Source organism: Aythya fuligula, chromosome 6, assembly GCF_009819795.1.
Source record: "Aythya fuligula isolate bAytFul2 chromosome 6, bAytFul2.pri, whole genome shotgun sequence".
NCBI lineage: Eukaryota > Metazoa > Chordata > Aves > Anseriformes > Anatidae > Aythya > Aythya fuligula.
Window position 1 is genome coordinate 12,077,156 of NC_045564.1, and position 24,077 is coordinate 12,101,232.

At 37.2% G+C, this 24,077-nt stretch overlaps 1 protein-coding gene across 1 annotated transcript in view; it reads left to right on the plus strand.

Moving 5' to 3' along the window:
* Positions 1-24,077, plus strand: part of BMPR2 (bone morphogenetic protein receptor type 2) — a 98,954-nt gene that overhangs the window by 40,170 nt on the left and 34,707 nt on the right. Inside the window, exons 2-3 of the mRNA XM_032190085.1 lie at positions 11,660-11,833; positions 13,026-13,205. Of these exons, the coding sequence (XP_032045976.1) occupies positions 11,660-11,833; positions 13,026-13,205 (354 nt within the window). The remainder of the gene's footprint in view (positions 1-11,659; positions 11,834-13,025; positions 13,206-24,077) is intronic.

Consider the following 24,077-nt stretch of genomic DNA (forward strand, 5'->3'; position numbering starts at 1 on the left):
CAGTCTCTTGGTCTTTGATAACACTTTGTCCTCTGTGTAAATCAACTTTCACCTTGTCTTGGATAAATTTCAGATGCCAAGGGGTAGTTGATAATTTGTGGGATAGTTTGTGGCATGCCATCCAGTGCCTTGAAGATAAAGGCTTAATGTGGTTTTGAACTTGCACAAGTATTTTTTGAGGAATTTCAAGGAAGTGAGAGGCTCAACACACTTGGAAAGCATGGTGGTGTTGAAGCTTGTTTCTGCATTCTGCTCCTCTTGTCATTTGTCTTTGGATCTAAGATTTTGGGTTGAAATAGACTACATTGCTGTAGTCAGTCAAAAGATAATATGATATGTGTTACTGAGGGCAAAATGTGATTACAGTCTTGGATATTAATTTTCTTGTACCTTCAGATCACAGAAATTTCCCCATTTTCAAGTGTTTCAGCATATAACCAGTAGTCAAAGCTTCCTAAAAATATTTATAGGAAGAGCTTCTGTAACATACTGTGATGGACTGGCTGCATGGATACTGTTTTGTTTGTTTGTTTGTTTGTTTGTTTGTTTTTCAAATTGAAGATACTGAAAAATATTCAAGAAAATCTTTTAGCAGTATACCCAGAGGAAAAGGCATCCGGGCTTTCTAGAAAAGCAAGTATTGTTAGGTGGCAGAAGGCAATACCCAGTAACAGACTTGCTTTCAATGGAGCATGACACAGACTCTGAAATAATGGGTTTTGTTCTGGAAAGTTCGTTACATTTGACTTTGGGGGAGAAATACCTCATTATTACTTAGCCTTACTGTTTCTTTTGCTGCAGAGTTTCCTGTGTTATTCCATGCAGATACTTCACTTTGACAGCCCAGATAAACAGAAGCCAGACGTTCATACCCAGAAAAAATCCCTGAACTCCAGTGTAGGGCAAAGATAAAGAATTCCGCCTCTTTCAGCTTTGTGAATAGACATGGGCCAGTGGACAAAATTGTGTGACTAAGGCTTTGAAGATTTCTGTTTTGGCATAATTGCTAAACAATAACATTAATGTACTTATTTTTATCTGAATGCAAGCAGTCATTTGGAAAGTGAATATTATGAAAAAAGAGATAGGTTTGTTTAAATCCTGTAACACTGTTTTGTGCTTTCAGAAGATTAAACATAGGTTGGTATTTTTCCAGGAGGCCTGGAGGAGTTGGATATCCAAAATCCCACGGAGTCAGTGAAAGCCAGCTATTTCCTTCCCCATTTTTCCCCAAAATCTAGGCTTAAAAGTCCTTGAGCTTGAGTTGTAGTAATACTTACAGAGAAAACTATGTATTAAAACTGACTTATAAAATCCTTTTTGTTGAAATTGTATCATTTTCTTTTGCCCAGCATCATGAGTCTCTGAGTAGATTCTTTCTGAGCTGATTCACATACGTGCAAAGACTGGGATTCCTGTCCGCTCATAAAATAAGTGATTGTTTCATCTGTAGACAAGATGATGAGAGATCTATAGACTGTGCAAACTGGACAATATGGTCTGAAGCCACAGCCATGCTTTATGCCACATGAACCTCCACAGAAAATCTGTTTCTTCAAACTCGGTGATACTGTGGAATCTTTAAGATCGTTGCATAAAACAAGCATTAGGACTTCAGGGGAAATACTTTTGTGTTGTCCTCCACTAATATATTTAGTTTAGATTTAGTTTAGATCTCCCCTTGATTGAGTGTTAAACTTGTTCTATTATTTGACACTTCTACAGTATTTAAAGATTTAATCATATAAATTTTAGGTTAATTTACTTCTGCTTTTCAATATTGACAACTCTTCAGAATACCCTTTGAGTAGGCTTGGACCCTTGCATTGCCACATGGAACACGCTGACTGAATCTGGTTCAATATGGAATGTGAAGTGTTTTGGAATCGGCTATGAGTTGAAGTGAGATGATCATAGAATTGCAGAGTATCCTGAGTTGGAAGGGACCCACAAGGATCATTGAGTCCAACTCCTGGCTCCACACAGAACCACCGGAAAAGCAGACCACCCTCTGGGTGCAGACCCTTTCCCTAACCCCCAGCCTGACCCTCCCCTGTCCCAGCTCCATGCCGTCCCCTCGGGTCCTGTCGCTGTCCCCAGAGAGCAGAGCTCAGCGCCTGCCCCTCCGCTCCCCTCGTGAGGGAGCTGCAGGCCGCCATGAGGCCTCCCCTCAGCCTGCTCTGCTCGGGGCTGTACAAACTGAGGGACCTCAGCCACTCCTCACATATCCTCCCCACCAGACCCTTCACCTGCTTCCTAGTCTTCCTTTGGACACTCTCTAATAGTTCTTGTTTTTCTTATATTTTGGCAGCCAAAGTTGTACCCATGATGAGTATCTTGAAGCATTCGAAGTGTATGTTAAAGTACTATGACTTATTTTTTTTTAATAGTAAAAATAACAACAAAGAAACTGCCACGATCTCTTGGTGTAAAGCCTTTAACTGTTTAAGTGAAAAGCTATGTGATTAAATGTCATCAGTCCTGTGTCATCATTGAACTAAGATAATGTTATCTCTTTTAACATTCCAGAGTGGGTTTTTCACTGCTAGCAGTTGATTATTTAAGAACTTAATGTTGGCCAGATTGATAACATTCCTCTACTACCTGTTTGTTACGCACACTTCCTTTTAATTGTCTTGTTAAAAATCAATGGTAATTTAGCATAGGAGAAGAAGATGGAAGGAAAGAACCTGTTGAACTAGACAGACTTATACAGTAAAAACAAATGTCCTTAGTGTTTACCAGCTGAGCACAGCTCTAAACAGAATCTTCAGTTACTGAATTATTTAAGAATGTAGATTCTTTTTCTTGCTTAGACGTATACATTCTGAAGGAAGTTTTGTAAAGGGGGTAGGTAAGATCAGTGGCTGAAATAGAGATGATAGAAGGTCAAATTGTTAGGGTTGTCATTCAGACTTCAGGACACTTGTTTTTAAATTTGTAGTGTGTCCTTCTCTGACCCTGGCTGAGTCAATGAGATACGTCTTCATTATAGATTTAGCTTGATCTTTTCTCACGCTGGATGAAAAATGCCTCAGCCTCTTGATGTAAAACATGAACCAGGATTAACTCTGCTGCTTCAAACTTGCTTGAAATGTATTAATTTTGTCCCTGCAGTTTTTATGCCAGAACACAGGTATCATTAGCTTTCTTGCAGCTGTCACGAGGGTGGTATAATTACTGTATCCTGTGCTCATGATAGGTGGATAAAAATTTTGATTTTTGTGGCAGTGCCTGTTTCGGATGAGGTTTGCACAGCCAGGTGGTCTGATGGTCATCTGAAACATTTTGAAGGTTGTGGGCATAAGGCACTGAAATAGCTTATGTGTGGTAAACTCAGGTCTCTTCTGTATAAAATCTGCCAACGTGTGTGGACTAAATAATCTGTCAGCTGCTAGCAATAAATCTCTGCTGTCCTGCTACTCTCCCTCATAGATCCTCTCACTTAAGCTGGATTCTTCTAAGGTAACGCTTCCTTAGAGAGTTAATTTGGGGAAGAGAGATCAAGGCCTTCATTAAAGAATTTGAATTGACAATTTACTTTCTTGGCTAATCCATACCACTCTATTGACATTAATTCTAATTCATTAAACCCCCAAATGTGGTGGATGGGTCTGGGAAGAAGCAGACAGTAGCAGCAGGCTACAAGGCAGTGCATGCTGGCCTGTTGGCAGCTAGGCTCCTTTCCTTGGGTATCCCTTGGGTCAGCACACCCCAGGTGAGGCCAAGAGGAGGCTGTGGGCCATGTACTGCAGTGGTGAAAACTGGTGGTGCCTGGGTGGGAGATGAGGTGTGAACCTCATATATAACATGCAAGGTGCAAGGCAGCTTGCCAAATGTTCTGGTTCTGTTTTTATCTTTTTCAGTTACCTGAAGCCAGCAAACCAATGGTACATCAGAATGCAGTCAAAACACCAATATGCCCAAGTGGCTTTTAAGAATACAACAGGAAAACGTTGTCTCTGTTGTTGCTGATAGTGTTTATCAGCAGAAAGCACTGTGCTAGAAAGGGTATAAAGAGAAAAAGATCTTGAAGTTACTTGGTTCCTTAAAGATTGGAATGAGGAAAATGAAAGCCTAAAGTATATCCATGTACAGGAAAAAAGGGTACTTGAATTTTCTAGTGTCAAGTTATTTTAATGGAAAAGGGTCTTGTAATGAACATAAATTATTTAGTCATCTGCATGCTCAGTCACTTAATCACTTTGAAATGGATATCAGTACTAGCAATCATTTTAGTTTTGGCACTAGTTCTCAATCAACGCCTGAATTTGTGTAATTGCCAGCACTTGAAACTGCTATGTTATACAGCAAAAGCAGAGAAAACCCAAATTATTTTTGTCAGTGAAGACTAAGGACATGAAATATTGTGAACAGATTATTCCAGATTTTAACATTGAGTATAAACTGTCTGGGTTTTATTGTCAAAATACATTTTGTGGTGTATGTTGAGGTACATACTATGCCCTGTAAAACATTGGGGGACTTCTGATGATCACAATATTCTATTTCCTCTCATTTTTAGAAGGAGAATAAAGCTTTTAATTGCAGATGCAACTTGCTGAAGTATTTTTCTTTACTTTCCTGCTCTTCCCTCCTGGAAGTTCCTTTTGTATTTTCTCCTTGCAAGTTCCCATTCTTTCTTATTTCTTCTCTTTCAAATATTAATCAGTGTGGTGCTGCTCATAATGTCTTGCTCGAGAAGCCCCCAGCCCATTTCTTATAGTTTTAGACCTTCACACTTACATGCCCAGTCCTTAAACAGACAATTTATTTCTCTTCCCAACCAATCAGTCTAGACCTCTGCTGCGTGTTTGGTAAATGTGCTGCAAAACACAGAGTACTTAAAGTGTAAATATTGTAAATATATGGAAGATCATCCGCATCTTAGCTTTTTTCCTCCTGATACGTTAGTATTAAAGGTGGTCTGTCTGTAGAAGAATGACTAACTTCAAAAAAGAAGTCTGCATGTGACGTTTTTATGTAAGTGTATACACATTTAGATATATTTGTAGTTAAAGCCCCTAAGGAGAGAAAGATGAAAACCAGCAGTGAAGTGCTTGCTAGGTGATGATTTCAAGGTGTTTTTTTTTTTTTATCCATATCACGTCAAAAAGCAACTGACAGTAGCTGAAAAGATATACTGAGAGGAGCCTCCTGATATACTCTGAGGTGGTATTTTAATCACCTTCCTTTTATTAGCTTGTATCATGAAGACACATGCTATCTCGTAGACCTGCCTCTAGGGCAATGATGTTTTCCCGGATTGAACACAAAAATTTCACAGAGAGCTGACAGGATCAAAAGAAAACAGGTTTTGTGTCTTTGGTCCTTCTGATTAATATCTCACTAATTCAAAGGACAAGTTACAGGAAAAACTTATTTTAAGAAGTCTGTTGCAGCCTAGTGAAGTTCCTAGTTGAATGTATAATGGCTTGTATTTAAAGAAATCCTATTATAAGCAAGCAAATGTGCAGAAACCTTTACCTTTTGAATTTTTTTATTTTTTATGTCTTCACCTATGTGGTCATGAAGGTGGTTGGATATAATTACCAAAGCAGTATCCATAGATCTGTGATGCCAGCAAGTCTGTTCCCTAAGGTTACATGCAAATCTGTCTCTTGATGGCTAGCTCAGATTCTTTTATTCATGATTTCTACATCACAAAATGTATTGCCTGGCACTAATCGTGAAGCCGCAAATTTGATTTTTATCCCGACAATTAGAACAGGGAGTAGAATAATTCTCTGTAGCATTTCCTTCCTTTCCCCCTCCCTTTGCACTTGATGCAAGTTCCATATACAGCATTGAATAGATGTAAGGACAGGAAATGTTGATTAAGTACTAATGGAACCAACTTCCTATGCTATTAATGAAAACATGACTCATGTTTTAAGGATTTGCAGTTGGATTCCTGTAACTTTTGGTGTTTCTGTTGTAGTTGTTTTCAGTAATTATGTTTTCCAATAACACAAAATAATTGCAGAAGACTGAGTATACTAGTATATTAAAAACAATAGAAGCATATTTGTTTATTTAAATTCATCCTAGTGTACATGAATTATATTTGTAGCACATGAGATTTCTGTCTTGTAACTTATTTTTATATATTTTTTTAAATCTTTGCTGTCCGGAAATATCTTCTCCCTCTGCAAAACATTTTGGGAGATGAACAAGTGAAACTGATTAATTCACAGTTCCTTCAGAATTTCAGAAAAGTAATTTAACTCTGTTTCTCCATTCTCAACTTGGAATATGACAGTAAGATTTCATTATATACTGAAAATGGAGTCCGTTAAGTGTGTGAATGTGTGTGTGATGATCAGGTGCAACCATAACAGTAGCCAAATGTGGGAAAGCAGGATGGATGTGTTTCTTAGGTTACTTATTTACCCATATTTAATTGTAATACTGCTTGTGTGTTAAGGATATCTTTGAAATTGGTCTATACATTTCATTTTTGTATAAAATAGAGGTGCAAAGTGGGCTGGAGAGAAGCAATTTCTAAACTCTTTGTTTGTTTGTTTGTTTGTTTCCTTGGATAAGAAAGTGAAGAGCTTGCCCTGCTTGCATGCTCCCCCCTTCTCCCCTCTAAGAAGAACTTTTGGGAATGGTGCCTCCCATTCTTGTTTTTGTTGGAAATCCCTGCTGGATGAAAGAACTGGAGTTTGAGTTAATTTCATTATTTTTATTAAATCATTTTGTCACAGTTTGTCTGCTCTATGAGTTCAAGGGGAATGGAAAATGTGTTTCATAATAAATCCTTTACTAGTCGTTGTTCAAGTTTTACTTTTTTGTCCCTTACAATATCAGCCCCATCTATTTCCACTTGTCCGTGGTGGCAAATTTTCCAGTAGTTGATGACATATAAGCACTTGTTTCCATTTGTTTGTTTGAAAATCTCCCTGCATCAATCATGAAAAATAAATTAGAAAATACCTGAATATGTAATGAGTTCTATATGACAAAGAAGTATATTTTACTATGAATTCAACCTTTTTGTAGTGATTATAAAAATGCCAAAAGTTTCCTTGTAGTATATTGTGGAAGAAAATTAAGTAGGTGTTCTCCAGTTTTGGAGGTAACCTTTCATGTGAATTGTTCCTTTTCTTTGTAACTTTAAAAGTATGGAAATTAGAACTTCTTCACTGCATGCTGATTTAATCAGATAGCTGTGTGTAAGTAGAGTGAACTCTCCGAGGAAAAAAAAAAAAGTGTTCATTTGATTCAATAGATTTATAATCTTTGGGTGTATATACATACACCTTTGGCATTTTTTTCTGTTTGCTGTGTTTTAGTCCTAACGATAAAAGCTGTTACAGACTTGCACATTTACAGAGCAGCTGCAGTCCAGATTAATGATTTTAGTGCACTTATTTTTGTGATTAACTTGTGTAGGAGTAATGAGATGGAGAGCTTGAACAGGGCTGTACAAGCATTGATCCACCATGGAATCTCGTAGCAAGAGCAGGGGCTGGGAGGATGGCTTCAGCAGCGCAACAGATGGCCTTGGCAACCTGTGCCGATGCTTCGCTTGGTGCTAGGCGTTGGGTTTGTTCGCAGAGTACAATACAGGGGCATTTCTTGCCTGGGCAGATATACTGTACAGCTTGACCTGTAAATGGCCTCTGCATTTTGCTCATTTGAAGATGCAGTGCTGGTGCATCTTGTGTGTCTGAGAAATCTGGAGGCAAAGGAGCACTGCCCTGTGAGCTGCTCGTGGGTTCTTAAAACATGCTGAGCGTGTCTGTCCACAGGCGCTTTGCCTTTAATTTTTCTGGCATAGATTGCAAATGACCTGGCTATATAAAACAGATCAGTTCAAGAGCCAGAGCCTTCAGATGCTAAACAGCTTATTTATTTTAATTGCTCTTGCTGTTCACTGAAGATTTTAGCACTGAGGTATTTTCTTGGGTTTGTATCTGTTGGAACTGAAGACAGGAGAATCCAGTAGTTCTAGTTCTATGCCACCATTTCCCTGCCTTGGAGACAAAAACCAGCAGGGAACCCAGCTGAGGAATATCGTTCTGTCAGCTCGCCGCATGTAAAGTTTAGAACAGGCACTCTGGCACCTCTGTGTGTGGGTTTTTTTGTTTTTTTGTTTGTTTTTGTTTTGTTTTGTTTTTACAGCAGTATCTCTATTTCTTTTGGGGAAAGCTTTAAGGCATACTCATCTAAGCTGGCAGCTGCTTCCAGGGCCTAACTTAGAAGTGTTCTTATACTAAAAGTTTTTAGAGCTGTCGGGTTCCGCTGACTGGAAGAGCAAAACCTTATTGCCAAATTCCCTGAGCAGGAACGTGCAAAACCATGTAAGGAAACTGAAGCAGCTCATCTATTCTGTGGTTCTTCAGGATAGTTTCTGGAGATCTGAATGTCCTACTCAATTTTCTTTGGCATTAGAGCATCAACAATGAACGTACAGAGAACATAGGAAAAAAATAAAATAAAATCTTGATCCTCCAAATGTTCTAAGCCATCAGAATAAGGGCAGGGGTCAGCAGAGTATTGCAGTGGGTACTGCTCCCGTAGGGGCTTTAGTACTCTCAGTTATAATGGAAGCAGGAATGTGCAGGGATCAGCATGAAAACTCTATTTGTTGGGTGTGTAACCTTTATTTTTGTTGGAAAAGTTTCCCACTGAGATCATCCGATGCTAAATTGTGGCAAATCAACTTGCATTTTTATTAGTATGCTAGGAAACTGATGAAGGCAAGCACTCATTCACTAGCACTGGTGTTTTCCCATGCTTGCATCTTCCTCACTTCTGCAAGTGTTGGTATGGGGCAGTGTTTTCTTAAATGAGAAGAGCTTTTGGTAGCAATGATTCTTTATCTAGTGTATGGTTGGGTAGCATCGAGCACAGTGGTTAACAACTTGTAGTTTTCAAAGTAGCTTTGGCATGTTCTTGCCTTTCAACCTTAATCCTAATAGATACATAGAAAGGTGAAGAGTCTGAAAGTGGACAGTTAGAGTGGTCTGTGACTCTGGAGCACAAGCATGATACATGTAACTGTATATCTTACTTTATATATGTGTGTGTGTGTAAGTAGAAAGCAAAATCTTTTTTCTTTTTTTTCCCCTATTAGTTTAGAGGTTAGAAGCATTGTTTATTTTTTTTATACCTATTGAAGTATTATGGAAGTGGACTTCTTCTGGCATTGTGGTTTTTGTTGTTGTTTGGGGAAAAAAATGCAACAAAACAAAACAAAAAAAGCACTAAACAGGTTTTGACAATGAAACCAGATCTATTTGGCTGCTTTATAAGTTCTGTTCTTTTAAATTTATTTTTTCACAGGCAAATCATTAAAGAGCTTATCTTGCAACAACTTGAGCATTCTGTAAACAAGCAACATCTCAGATGACCTTAGTCCCATTCAGCTATCGCACGCAATTGATTATAAAACGTTCGTAGTGTCCCTTGGAGCAGATGCATCATGTTTCACAAGAAGTTATAATTCTGTCCTGTTCCCTCTTGAAAATTGTATTTCAGTGATTTTTTTTTTTCTCTCAATTTTCAAAAAGTGAGTCAGCTCCAGTTCTCTTGCAGTAGTTGAGTACTATCCTTTCATACATTGTTTCTTGGCCAGTCCCATGTCATAGAGCAGGGAATGTAGGACAGATGCTTCACGCCTGGCATACTCAGCTGTTCCTGAGAATAAAACTACTGCGTGCGACTGGCAAGGACTGCTTGAGGCAGCACATGTTGGCTCTTAATATATGACCTTTTTGTCCTCAGTAACTCAGCTTACTCATTTAGAAAGAAAATGTTAGATACGAAATTTAGGCAATTGAGTTTCTGAACATAAGCCACTGCTTTGTAATGAGTGTATTTATCACCTCTAAACTCAAGTTACAGATGTAAAAGATAAATTGTATGCCAGTCAGTATACAGAGAGGCGGGTGAGTAACATGGACTACTGTCTAGGTTACTGGAGTATGTGGAACTGCAAGTGATTGAATTACAGGAGCTTAAGAAGTTCCTGTCCCCTCCTCTGAGGATTTACCACTACTGAACTGACATGCAGCTCAACTGATCATACATGCCCTACCAGACCATTAAAAATACACTAAGTTGTGCTATTTTAATTACTGCTGCCGCAAAATAAGCTGGGAGTCGCTGTCAAACTGTTTTTCTGCATGGTGCAGTTATATATAGTTGTCTCTGGATAAGAGAATATTGAGTTTTGACTCTTTTTAATGAGTAGTAAAAGCCTTAGAAAAGAGACACACATCCGAGTCTAGATATCTTATTTTGTCTATTACAAAACGATCTGTGCCAATAATACGATTAAACAGTATTTTTGCAGCAAGTGTGCTGTAGAATGACAAAATAATTATTCACTGAGAATTTAATTATTTTGTACGTATCCAGTACCTTTATAATTGACAATCATATTCTACAAGTTTATTTTAAGTTCAAAATTGGTTTTCTCAAAAGATTACTTGTCATCTACTAAACCTTGCATCTCTCTGCTGACTGTGCTTTCACATGAGTTAAAGAATGGGATGAAATCTACTTGAGATGCATAGTACAAGTATTTACTGAGACTGGGTCTTTTCTGAGCTGTACTACTGAATAATTTTTTTGTGCTGTAGTTCCACATCTACCTTGCCATGCATTTTATAAAATCATATTTAAGTAAAGAATGAAAATACTTTAAAGAACATATTTACTACAAATGTAAGATTTATCTTGGAGCTTGATGCCTTTTTAAGGAATTTCGAAGTTTACCCGTCTTTTCCTAAGGAAAAGATAGAGGCATATCAGCAAGGTTGAGTCCTTTAATGGAGGTGACATAAGTGAAAAAGCAGTAATTGTATGGGTAAAACATATGAGTTCTTAAGTTATTCCATTTTTAAGGTTTTATTGATCAAATATTCTTGTTAAAATCAGTATGTCTTGATTTTTTTTTTTGTAATTAAAAAAATCAAATATTTTTTCAAGTGATCATGTATATTTATTTTTGTGCTTTTTACATACATAGAATGTCCCTGCTGGACATTCCACAGGGAGATTTTATGCACAGCATTGTTCCTGTTTACAGTCAGTGTTCTGCAGATCTGATGATCGGAGTCGTATGGGTTTTACTCAGCTGTTAGTATTTTCTGTTGGTGGTCATTAATGATCTGTGAAATAGCCAAAAATATTAAGTTGCTGAGGGAAAAGTAGTAATGTCAGTGCAACGGATGGATAAAAAGTAGGAAAAAAGAGAGAGATCAAAAGAAAGAGTGGTGGGGTGGGGGAACTGAATGAGGGAGGCACACTGGATTGGGTGGCACTCTGAAAAAGATCGTATTGGTTGAGGATCTGGAAACAATTAAGTAACGCATGTGGTTGCTGAAGAAACCAACTAACAGTTGTGTAACTTACACTTGAGGACAAACGATGCAGGCTATGCAATGAAATTTTTGTTCTGTACATGTGGACTTAAAGCATTTATGCATTCATTTTAAAATGTCTGCTGTTTTTGGTCTTCATGAAATAACTTCAAGATAGATGGACCTCATTTTTGTTTCTGACCATTGAAGTACATTTTAAAGAATGGGCACTTACAGATCAAGATGGTTATAGGTTTCCAGAAGACCATAATCATACTGTAAAGTTAAAGTTTCATGAATGAAATCAGTGACAAAAAATATTTTTCTTTCTTTGTCTTAAGCTGCACAGAGCGAGGAGCGGCTGTGTGCATTTAAGGACCCATATCAGCAGGACCATGGAATCAGCGAGAGCCGAATCTCCCAGGAGAATGGCACAATTTTGTGCATGAAAGGTAGTACCTGCTATGGACTTTGGGAGAAAACAAGAGAAGGAGACATAAATCTTGTAAAACAAGGTATGTAACATTTCATCATAAGTGCAGTTTTTGCTACTCTTAACTTTTTTTTGGGGGTATAGCGATCTGATCTGAGGATGCTCTGTTGCAAAACCGAGTGTTTTGTTTGCTCATTGTACAAATTTAACTTTCCATTTAGCAATCTTAAGTATGAATAACAAGTTTGTTGAAACAAACGACTTATAAAAGAGACTAAGGAGCCCAGTGTACAGTTAAGGGGAAAAAACTAAAATCGTTTATTACGTAAGAAGTCCAGAGGAAGATAGCTTTCTTGAGTATACCTCATTATACATATTGAGTCATGGTAAGTTTAAAAATAAATGTCTCATTAAGTAAAAATGTACTTTCAAATTGATTGGGTGTTTGTTTACAAAGTAAATTGCAGCTCTAGCACAAAACTGTCACGTACTAACTGTCAGTTCATTATTTTTCTGCTGTGAGCATGATGGTAGGGAGAGGTGAAGTGTCTCGCAGTTGCTGGAGATGTGCTTTGATATTAATTCTCAGAAACTCTGTGCTTGGTTACTTGGATACAAGTTAATGTAGTATAAGGTATGAACTGAATGAAAACTGGTGTTTACAACATGTGCAGTTCATCTCAAAGCTCTTATTTCATGTTTGATCTGGTAATCTGCTTGAAAGAAGCACTGATTACTTACTGCTTCTCCCACACTGCCTCTTAACTTTCCAGGCACTTGTGCATAAACATTTAACCACCTTTGACCACATTTGAGAAGGGACAGTTGATACAGGAACCAAGGGCCTGAACTAAGCAAGAAATAAGATGTAGTTCTGTAGTTCTAGTAATGTTGACAATGAGAAGGACACCATTTTTAGAAATTTTGCAAGAAGTACCAAACTACAGATGCATCTTTTTTTCTAGCTCCAAGAAGGAATACTAAGTCACAGTTTTGCCTAGACTGTGGGCCAGGTGGTGGTTTGTCTTACTGAGGCTGACAGCTGGGCAGCTTTGGTGCTGGCCTGCATCACCATGTTATATCTCATTCACAGAGGTAAATTCTGGAACAAATTGTCCAGTTGCTGGTTTTAAAAGGTGTTAGTAAAGTCAGTTGAGCAAATTATGATAAGTGTTTTCACCCTGCTCTATAACATTTAATCGCATATTATATGGTACGGATTTCTATTATGCCTCCATAACAAAAGCAATTATTTAATTTACTTCTTTTTACAGGTTGCTGGTCTCACATAGGAGACCCACAAGAGTGTCACTTTGAGGAGTGTATAGTTACGACCACACCTTCTGTGATTCAAAATGGAACATATCGCTTCTGCTGTTGTAGCACTGACTTGTGCAATGTCAACTTCACGGAAAACTTTCCACCTCCTGACCCTACTGATACAACACCTTTCAGTAAGTCAGACATTTCAATCTCTGCCATTTCATTTGGAGAAAGATTCTTCTTCTGTGTACTATAAAATGTGAAATCTATGACATTTCTAATCATATGCAACAGAAATAGCAAACAGAACAGAGGTTTTCCACATGAACTTTAACACATTTATATATGCCACAGTGCTCTGCAAAGAATGAGTTAAGTGCTTACAAGAGAGGTTTTTGTATAGGCAATTGCTGAATGCTTATATTTTCCAAAATAGTCTCTAATCTTGTGTGCTTGGGTGTTTGGATGCCTAACTTCAGAAACATGTGAGGATATTCAGAAGGATTCTGATGTCTGTTAAAAACAGGCCAGGAAGTTCATTAAAATTATGGCACGTCTGAAAAGTCTGGTCTGTCTATTCAGTCTTGGTTCATAGATAGCTTTGAGCAGTAGAACCGGTCTTAAAGTGATCAGGCTGTTGAGGTTCTCTTCAGCAGCCTTACAGTTCTTTGAAATCTGACTTCTTTCCTTTGCATATCTCTGGTAGAGATTAATTTTGGCTTAACATTCAAAGAGTACTAGTTATAGCAATGTAGTTTTTGTCCAGATTAGATTATCTATTAAATTATTTAGTATAAAATTAACATAGCAAATGGATCCAAATCAAGGTATCATTCCCCTTAACCTCCAATTACAGAAGCAAGATCATGACTAGCAGACACTCTGTGATGCTGCATTCCAAGAATTAAGAAGCAGAGTTGTTAGCCTATCTGAATTTCAGCCTTTTCTAAATAAGAATTGAATAGAGGCAGGATTGTAAATGGAGGTACAAGTGTTTCTGTGTATTGAGAGTTTTTTGTCAATTGAGCGTTTTGTGAAATAAAGATGTCTTTAATGGGATATTATTTAGAGCTATAGAATGTGAAAAGAGTAGTTTGTATTTAGGAGTGATAATTCTTTGAATTCACTTAAACTCTAAGATAGTGATGGCATTAATGCTTTCAAACGTAGCTGTAAGGTGGGGTCTTTGTAAGCAATTTTGAGCAAAATGAGGGCTTGGCATGTTAATGGAAAAAGAAAAAGCAACCTTTTATTGGGAAAATGTATAGGGTATAATTGGGTAAAGAGAAAAGGCGAGATGTATGGTACCTTTTGGCTGATAATACTATTTGTACAACTAGTGAGCAATCACTGTTTGGAACCTTTGTCTGAGCTCAGGACTGTGCAGTGCAGAACAGATACCGCTTGACTCTGGTAATAGTCCCCTAATTGGGCCCCCCAAATGTGATAGGAGTTACTGCTGTGCAGGGGATGTAGACAGGATGGTGTAAACATAATTCCTTTTTCCTCTCTATCCCCCCGAGACAGGGAGACAAAGTTCCTACAAAATGACTTGTTCTTGTGCTTCTCTAAGGGTAGAAACTGCAATCTGAATTAATTTGGTTATTGCATGAGATGATCTTCAAATGATTTTAAAGTGGAACTTTTAATACTGAAATATCTAGCCTAACTTGCAAAGTGAGAGGGGGACAAAGATATTAAACATGTAAGACAGTCCTTAATTCACCCAGCTGTAATTGACTGTTGCAGCATACATTTTTACTGACTCAAATTGTTTTGTGGTATTGTCACCTCCCATTTTCATAATATGCAAATTTGGCTTCAGGCATAAGCAAAGTAGGTTGCTTTGTGGCACAGTTGTCTGTCTGCATTGGCTGTGCTAGAGATAGACTGGCCATGCCAAGCAAAGATGGCCTTATTTGCTATTCTGGTATATTATTTGTAAAGCTCTACTGCTTCTTCCTCCATTTTGGACGTAGATGATGTTCTAGAAACCTGCAAGGGTTAACAAAGATGGAGGTTGTGATGTATAAACTCCCACATCTTTATTGGACCATGTTTTACACCGTCCTTTTTCGAGCCCTCTTACCTTTTCCTAGAACCTGTTTTGGTGCTGTAAGATTTAGTCTTGCCACCTCAGCACCAAGGACAAAATTCTTGCACGGTCATACAGGAAATAATATCGAAATAATATCGAAATAATATTGAAAGATGTAGCTAGAATATCAACGTTTCAAGAAAACTAGAAGTAATTGAATTAAAATCTTCATACATGTTACCTATAAAAAATCATTCTCATAAAAAACATCAAGCCGTCTCATAAAAAGTACACTTAATTTTTATGTCATTGTTGTCTTTTGGGATGTCAAAACATGTTTACCTATTAACCATATCTTTGTAGAATGGAATAACTTATCTAGGCTGATTGTCATTGGTTAGGGCACAAATACAAGAAATCCATCCTATTTCGTAGAAAAACGTTTATAAAAATGAAAAATAAGATCAAGGACAAACTGGTTCTTGAAGCCTGAAATTTAATCCTTACTCCTCCTTAATGTGCAGTTTGTAATTCAGTCATACATCTGAGTAGTCATAATATTATTCTCTTCTATCTTAAGGATAATCCAGAAAGATTTGAGTTGTTGTTGGTTGCTTGGTTGGTTGCTAGTCCCTCCAGCTAGTATCTTGCAAATACTGTAGGATGGCATGTTGTTTAGAGCCCACAGTCCTGAGGTTTTAAAAATGCAAAGATTCAGGTAGCAGTTTCCTGAAGTACTGGATGATTGGAGAATGGTGTTTATATCAGATCTGAAGATTTTATCTGTGTTGTTTAGGGCTACTGAAATGCAGAAGTTCAAGAACATCCTCATCCTCAACCTAAGTTTGCACTTCTCAGTCAGGGTGGGTAGGAATACTTTCTCGTGCTTTGCAAAATCAAAAATTGAGAATTCATTTTTCTTCCATCCTCTGTTTTAACAAAGAAATGACAAAGAACCCCACCGTCTTAAATTCAGCCAGTACATGTAGATAGATGCTCTTTAACCCACTTTAAAAGGGACAACTATCCCTTTGTTTGTAAATACTCTGAGATGTGTATTTATTCTATTGGTTTTGCCAAATATTCATTCTGATACTTTTGAAAAATATCTGTCCCTTGTGCCTACAAAATACTTCCCAAATTCTGAGATAATTTGAAGGCAAATTCGTTAATTCTACATACATTCATAATGGCCATTTAAATAGAATTTAAGTAATTAAAGAGGTAAATGTTCTCCCTCATTGGTCATAGATATATTGTTGTAATGAAACATTTTAAGTTAATGTAACATCAGGATCAAAGCAACAAAGCCATTTTTAATTATGTTTTTTTCCCTCAAGGCTGCATTCCTGGCACTGCAAATAAATTAATCTTACAGCAACTGAGTGTTAAGTATATACTTCTGCATGACAAGTAATGCATTTGCATGATACGTGGGAAAAATCCCTGGCAGCAACAGTTGAGCATTGCTGGTAGATACTATTGTAGAAATGAGGTAGTTTTTTTTCCCCCTCATAGCAACAAATGGAGGATCTAAAAACCTATATTAAATAAGAACGCTGAGACTGAGTTACAGACAAACTGCTTGCCTCACACAGTGAAAGAAGTTGAAGTTGCTTTACTCTAAACCACCAATAGGCTGGTTTATCTTTCCAGTGTATCATCTCAGCCTTCCTTTGCCAACTTTCTTGCTACAAATATGTATTTGGTTTGAATGCTCACAGAATCCTTTGGAAACTTAGAGGAAAGCTACCATTTTAAAAGAAGTAATTATTAAGGTGCATGGCTGGGTCAGGTTAATTAAAGTAGTAATAGATGGGTTTCATTCAGCTATTACTTTTGAGAGGTAGCAGTTAGACTCACGTTGCTGTGGACGCATGGCCCAACTTTGCTCCCGCTGAAGTTGAATTAGATCATGTCAGGCAAATTTGGGAAGCCTTAACCTTACTGTCTCAGTTCTTACCCCGAACTGCTTTTTCCAGAGGCTACCATTCAGTATTAATTTGTAATTGAAATGCCTTTTGTTTCATCTGGGTTCTGGTTGGTGAATGCTGCACCTGATCAGCTAGGTTTATTAGCTAGTGCAGTTCTTCCAATTCCTATTTGCTAATCTAAGAAAATATTCGCTAAATAAGTGTGTTCCCCTACTTGTGTGATACTTTTTATTATATTGATTTAGATATATAGGGAAGGGAAAATTACAAACCTTTGCAGTGTTGTAGATCCTCTGTTTTGAAAGATGGAAGTAGCGATGATCTGCACAAGGTCTAAAACTTCTACCCTTGAATGACAGGGAATAAATCAGGCACATCTTTCACAGTGAAGAGTTGAGATGTTGTATGTCATTAATGTAGCTTCACCATATTGTAAGCTAGGGAAATTGACATGGGAAAGTGGTAGAAAAAGAAATATTAGAGCAGTAATTAAGGGCGTTAATACCACTTAAAAAAAATAAATTACTCTTAGACAGCTAAGTATTTTGTATAAGAGGACAATACTGTGCCTCTGACAAAGTTATTTACTGGAAAATTGTAGAAAATGGAGATGCTGAGCTGGTAAAGGAGAAAAGATGAAAGTGAATGTTGATTTCTAAATGTGTAGTTCTGGTAAAAGAGCTGATATGCAGAGCAGCTAATAGAGGACGGGAAAAAATGAGAAGTGTGTTTTTGGATAATCATTCTGTGAAGTACTGACATAATGATTGATTTTTTTTATTTTTATTTTTTGCTAGCTATTAACGTAAGTGTATTTACTTGAACCTTCGATTGCTTTTCTTGTTTTTTGTCTAAAATCTAATGCATGCTTAAATGAAATCCTTGTGTCTTTTATTTTTTCCTGTTTATTAGGCTACAGGAAATGAATTAACTGTGGAGGGGGGTTTGATACAGGGTGCACATTGCTCTGTAGAGTTACTGGTGACGTTTTGGAAATGGGCTAATTAAGATTATTTCTTGTGTTGTTGCAACAGAGAGAAAGGTGATGGTATTAAATGTTTATGTAGGGGAGAAGAAGTAGAAGTGAAAGGCTTTGCAGAGAGCAAGCAGACAATATTATACCAATTAGTAATATTTATAGAAGACTATGTAGAAATTCAAGTGAAATCCTTAGTTTCTGAAGAGTCAGTGGAAGGTTTGGCAAGTCACCCAAGGTAACTGGTAATGCTTGTTGAGTAACTTCAGTGATCCTCATTAGAAATGGATATATCAAAAGCAGAATCTCTTACAGATTGTTGTTAGTAGCAGTTAATGTTTTAACTTCTAAGACATCATAGTCTTTTGAGATTAAACTTGCATCTTTACTGAATTTAAAATTAAACCTTTGATGTGCAATTGGAGCCTGACTATGAAGGCAAAGCCTACTTAGAAAACTGTACTTGTAAATTTTTTCTATTACAGAAACATTTAATCAGGAAGATGGAATTGACATGTTTTACTTACACTGAGATTGAAACATTTTGGAAATATTTGGAAATAAGTTTTAAAACTTTTGCTATGCACCAAAACAGTAGAAACTGTGATAAAATTAAAAATAATTGGAAAGCAGAGAGAGATTTTTTTTTTTTTTTTGAGCTACATTCCCTGTTGCTTTACCAATCAGCTGTTTGAAGTGCAGTAGATAGAGCTGTACAAGGTAACTTTAGAGCTGTGCCAGCCTGAATTAGTACTTTGTTATGACCTGGAGACTCAAGAACGAGGGCCATTGTGAAGTTCTTTTAAAAAAATCTTTTGGAGCTTAAAATCTCCTCTTTATCTTGAAATTGCAAAGATATGTTAGTGAAGTGCTAGCACTGTAGCTACACTTTTTGGAGGGCTAAAACTATTTATATTTTGGAGTCCATAGAGAATTCAGCTCTTCAAGTAGATGTACACATAACTTCTATCTTAATCATGTGATATAATCACATGAACAGCATCATTGTTATCTTTGAAATGTCCTGCATGTTTCTAGTACTAAATAGCAGTTTGAGTTTCAGGTCTAGAATGGGGAAAGGAAGCATTCATTTTATGAAACGTAATCAGTGGTTTTGCCTTCTTCAATAACAGTGAAAATTTGCATTTAAAATTGACTAGCATCTGTAAATAGGTGATTCATCATTGTTGTATCATGCAGTTCTTGAGGCATCTCTGCTGGAAATTATCTGCTTAGAGTTACTGTTTTATGTGCTTCTTTGAAGAAATTAAAGATGTGCAAATACCTTTTGGTAATACAAATATTGTAAATATTTTTTTCCTTTTCCTAGACATGCTGAATATTTTCTGACTTTCGTAGCATTATATTATAAATCCAATGCCATAATGAGCAGATATCTGTTGTGATAATATATTTTGGAGCCTGGTTTTGAAAGCCTTATAGATGAAGGCAAAAGTAGATAAGGGTTATGAGAACGGGACCCTTTCAACATGTATTAGTGGAAAATTGGACTGTAAATAATAATAAAAAGGTAGTAGATAAGATTGTTTTACTTTTTTAGTTTTTACTTTACTGATTTACTTCTTAAGGTAAAAAGCAGAACAGGAAAGGATGCTATACTTTTTATGATTTTGTTCAGGTGCTGTGTATTATCATATACAATGTGATAATAAACATTATTCTAAACAAATCATACGCTGCTTTTGAACAACTCAGGTAAAAGAGAAATGGCTGGGAGTTCTCTGGGAGGTAGACATAGTGTGCTGTTTTGGGGACTTTCTAGATAGATGAGCTTTCTGATGTGGTACTAATAGTAAGCTTCTAATGAATAGTCCCTCCACCCCTAATGTTTTAAGACTGCATGCTGTAAATCTGAAAACATCAGAAGGAATTATATATTATTATAATTTAGTTAGGAGTAGTTAGTTCTGGGGCATTTGATGCAAAGACCTGATGTAATAGTTTATACCCTTGGAGTTTGAATGTAAAACATAAGAAAACATCAGTGACAAGCAGTTTGTTGTTCAGGTCGCCTGATGACACTGCACACACAGTGAAATGAGTACATTACCAAGGTGTGTCAGCCTAACAAATTATACTGACTAAATTAACCAAGATACTGTACTCTGTTGATGTTATCCAGTAAAATTAAAACACTATCTACATTTTGCAAATGTTCTACTTGTCAATGTCCCTGTGCTTTTTCAAACTGAACATTTGTTTTCACATTGGGTTTGTTGATATCCCCATCTTCCTGTCTTGTCATGCTAAAGGCTTCTTGTGGTTGGAAGGAGTGGCTGTGCATCGGCTTCTCCACTGCTTCAGCTCCTGCCAGAGGGCATTAGCTTCCAAATGCTGCAGTTGTATCTGCCTGCGAGTGCTGGAGCTGCTAGGCTGGCTGAGCACTGCTCATCACAACCTTCCCCTCCTGCGATGTTATGCTAGTCGCATTCCTCGTATTTGATTTAGTTTTTATTTAACCATGGTTCTACTGTTTTTTGAAGCGTTGAATTGACTTGGGTGAAGATTAAAGGGAGCAAGAAGTCTGCAAAGCTCAGTTACAAAACACTGCTAGGTACTGCCAGCAATTGCTAATAAATTCCCAGCAACCCTCTGTCCCCAGTACAGTGCTGTTGAGAAAGGTCTGTGTCTACAGACCACTGAAATAAGAGGCAAACTTGGGAATGGAACTGTAAAACACAAAACTGAACGTGGTTTATAAATATTGGGTCTGTTACTGGCTGTTCTGTTCTAATAAAATCACCTGTGTGGGATAACATTTAGATCAAAGAAAACCTTCCATGTATTTTTCATGGTCTGTAATTAGATGTTTTCTCTAAGCCTCGCTTGTTACTATCCTATGTGCTAATGTTGCTGACAAAATCTGATCCTAACTCGTGGTTTTGTCTGAGTTATTTTACTTTCTTGATTTTGGAATGGATGCAATTGTAAAAGAAAGCTTGTCACTTGCAATACGATTTGTACAGTCCCCTGTGAGCCCAGCTGCCTTGCAGGCTCACCTGTACTGCATGTGTACATCACTACCAGGGATCAGCCTCCAAAGCAGAGTCTGGAAGTCTGGATGGATGGTTGCAGAGGTGTTGGCTCTTCAGAGTTAGTCATTAATCACTGCTTCTTTGTGAACCTTTATTGGTCAATTTCTTTATCTGGAAAATACTGTGATCCTGAAAAGCCAATACATAATGCTAACTTCTGTCTCTTTTCTTTGTGAAAGATTATACAGTGTGTCTTCAAATGGGAGACTACCTGGAGGTAAAACAGCAGTGGTGTTTCAGTCTGGCATAATCTTAGAAGCTGTACGTAAATAAGGCCTCTATTTTTATCTTTTTTTTTTTTTTTTTTTAATTATGGGATAAATAAACAGCTAGAATTCAGTCAGTTAAATGTCAGCAGACTTCCACAGAGGCTGATGCAGTGTGGCCCTGGGTAGAGATGGCTGCCTTCCTGCCAGGGGCAGCACCATGCCTGTGCACAGCCCAGCTTCTGCGTCAGATCTTCTGCTGCGATTACAAAAAAAGGTGAGAAGCGGAACTTCATGGAACCTATAATTTGTCTCTTGCCTTGTCATACAAAATCTCAGTGTATGGATGGATGCTGAGGATTGGGGTTTTAAAGTGCTTTTCCTTACAAAGAAAGGCTTATGCCCTTTTCATTAATGAAGTGAATGGTAAATTCATATAAGTGCCTCAGGTACTGAATTGTGATCAAGTGAGTAGCTCTGTAATTATGAACCTGGAGTTTTATAACCGGATATCTAGTTCCTGAGAAGGTGTTTGTGTCATTCTGGCTATAGATGTCTCCATTATTTCTGAAGAACTGAGCTGTCAGGGATGTTCTGAAGTCACAGAGATCTGAGGTGGTTTGTTGGCATCCTGCCTAACAGAAACCACGTGCTTTTGAAAGAGCAGAGAGTTCACAGAGCCCCGAAGGGAACCAACACATGCAGGAAAGCATCTTGTCAATGTGCTCCTGATTACACACCAATTTTCAAAGCTGTTACTTTGAAATACAGGAGATGATGACAGTATATTCACTATAATCTTCATGAAGACCCCTGTGAATACAATTGTTCTATTGAAAGACTTTCAAGCAATAGAGATTATAATAAAAAAACTATATATATATTTGTGTTGGTTTTATAACCAGGAATGCTTACTGTTGTTAATAGGGTAAATTAGGGTGAAGGGAATTCCTGAAAATGTTCTAAGTAGAAACATTTGAAATGTAAAGAGTAGCATTGCTCAGTCTTTTATCTACTTCTGTATACATGTACTGAGTCTTTCTGTCTTTTATTTTGAAGTCTTTGTGTGTGTGTTACTCTTTCCAGTCACATTGCATTTGGGATGCTGCTTCCTTATTTATTGAAATAGCTGTTGTTGATGTACACCATTCGTTATTATTACTTTCACTGTTTCATATTTAATAAACAAAATGAACAGTGCTCTGTTGCTATGGTCACTAATACCTGAGCATGAATAGCAAGACTGAATGTTCCTATTCATGTGTGAGAGAGACATTTTCCCATGTTGCAGTTCTCATTATGACTGAATTTGTGATAGGAAATATGACTTTTAATGTCAGCTGTTAGAAATTTACGGAATGTATATTCTTTGTTTCAATGCTTTCAATACCAGAATAGATATGGATCTTTCTAAACATTGATTGTAATCAGATATAGATAGAAAATCCATACATTTCTTTCTCAGAAGCCTATTTTGATCATCTGTGATTTCTTCTGGGATATTAAGATATTTATTCTGTAACTAACACATTTGATAATTCGAAATAAATCAATATATTCATTAGTCTTAAAATCTAACTTAGACAAGTTCTGATTTATTTCAGTTAACTTGAGTAGTACGCTTCCACACCAGATTGATTCCTGGAAGAGCATTAGTTACACAGGTAGTCTAAGGAGAGAAGTTAGAAATTCTATTCCTGAGGGGCAAGTAAAGCAATTGAAAGAAGAAACTGTGAAGACTTTCTATTGCCTTAGCTTTTTTTCTTGTTTTAGGTTAGGAGAGGTTGTCAGAGAGGTCTGAGGAACAGGATTCCTTTTCCTAAGATATCTGAGACGAAGTTGTATCAAGACAGAACTGAAATGTTTAATCCAATTCCTTTAAGTACTTTTAAAAATTCAAGTGAGGTGGATTCAGTGTTTCAGTACAACAGTTTTATGCAATTATTTGTAATTTTAGTCCTACTAAATGTTGTGTGTATGCTTCTTGGTGCTAGGCCAATTATTTCATAGAAGTTGCTGAATTATCTATGGATAACATTAGACAGCTTTCAACTTTGGCCTGGATTTTGCTTTCCTTTAGGCTGGTGGCATGAGGCTCATTTAGAAGCTGCCTGCAAGCCGGTAAATATTTTCCTAGGCTAGCAAAAAGTTCCTTGTTCCAGACACTCATATTGACTTCAAAACTATATATACTCTGAGCAAGGATAAAGTATCCTTGCAGCCTGTATAAAAGCGCTTTTCACTTTAGTAACACTTGGAACAGGAAATGAGAATGCTGGTTGGTTCTTTCCTATGCAGACCCAAAATATTCCCATGTACCATAGAGTGATGGTTCAGAGCCATGTCTATCAATCTGTTCACAAGCTGGATGTGTCTGTCTGAGTTACACATGACTGATGTGTGCTCTAGCCAGCCAGACAGTCTGAGTGGAGCAACTAAGATTGTTGTTGCTTGTTCGTAGTTCTGTTTCTCACGTTGAAGCATTAACTCTATTAACTTCTATTTTTAGAAGTAGTGTTTTAAACCCCAGCAAATTAGTATAAATGTTATAAAACACAAGTACAGTTTATATATGTGTCCCTTTGACACAGGAAGTTTTGCTGTTTAAAAATGCGGACACACACACACAAACACAAAAATAAAAATGAAAGAACACCAGGGGTGGGGAAATGCCCCAATACATTCACACAAACATCAGTTCCTGAAAGGTAGTTTTCTAAATTGCAGCACGTGCAAACTTATTTTATTCTAAATGCTATTCTTTTTTCCCAATTTCTCTTCTCTGAGGGTATAATTGCAGTGAGTAAGGCAAAATGGATAATGCTAAGTGAGCCACAGTGAATTACATGTAGC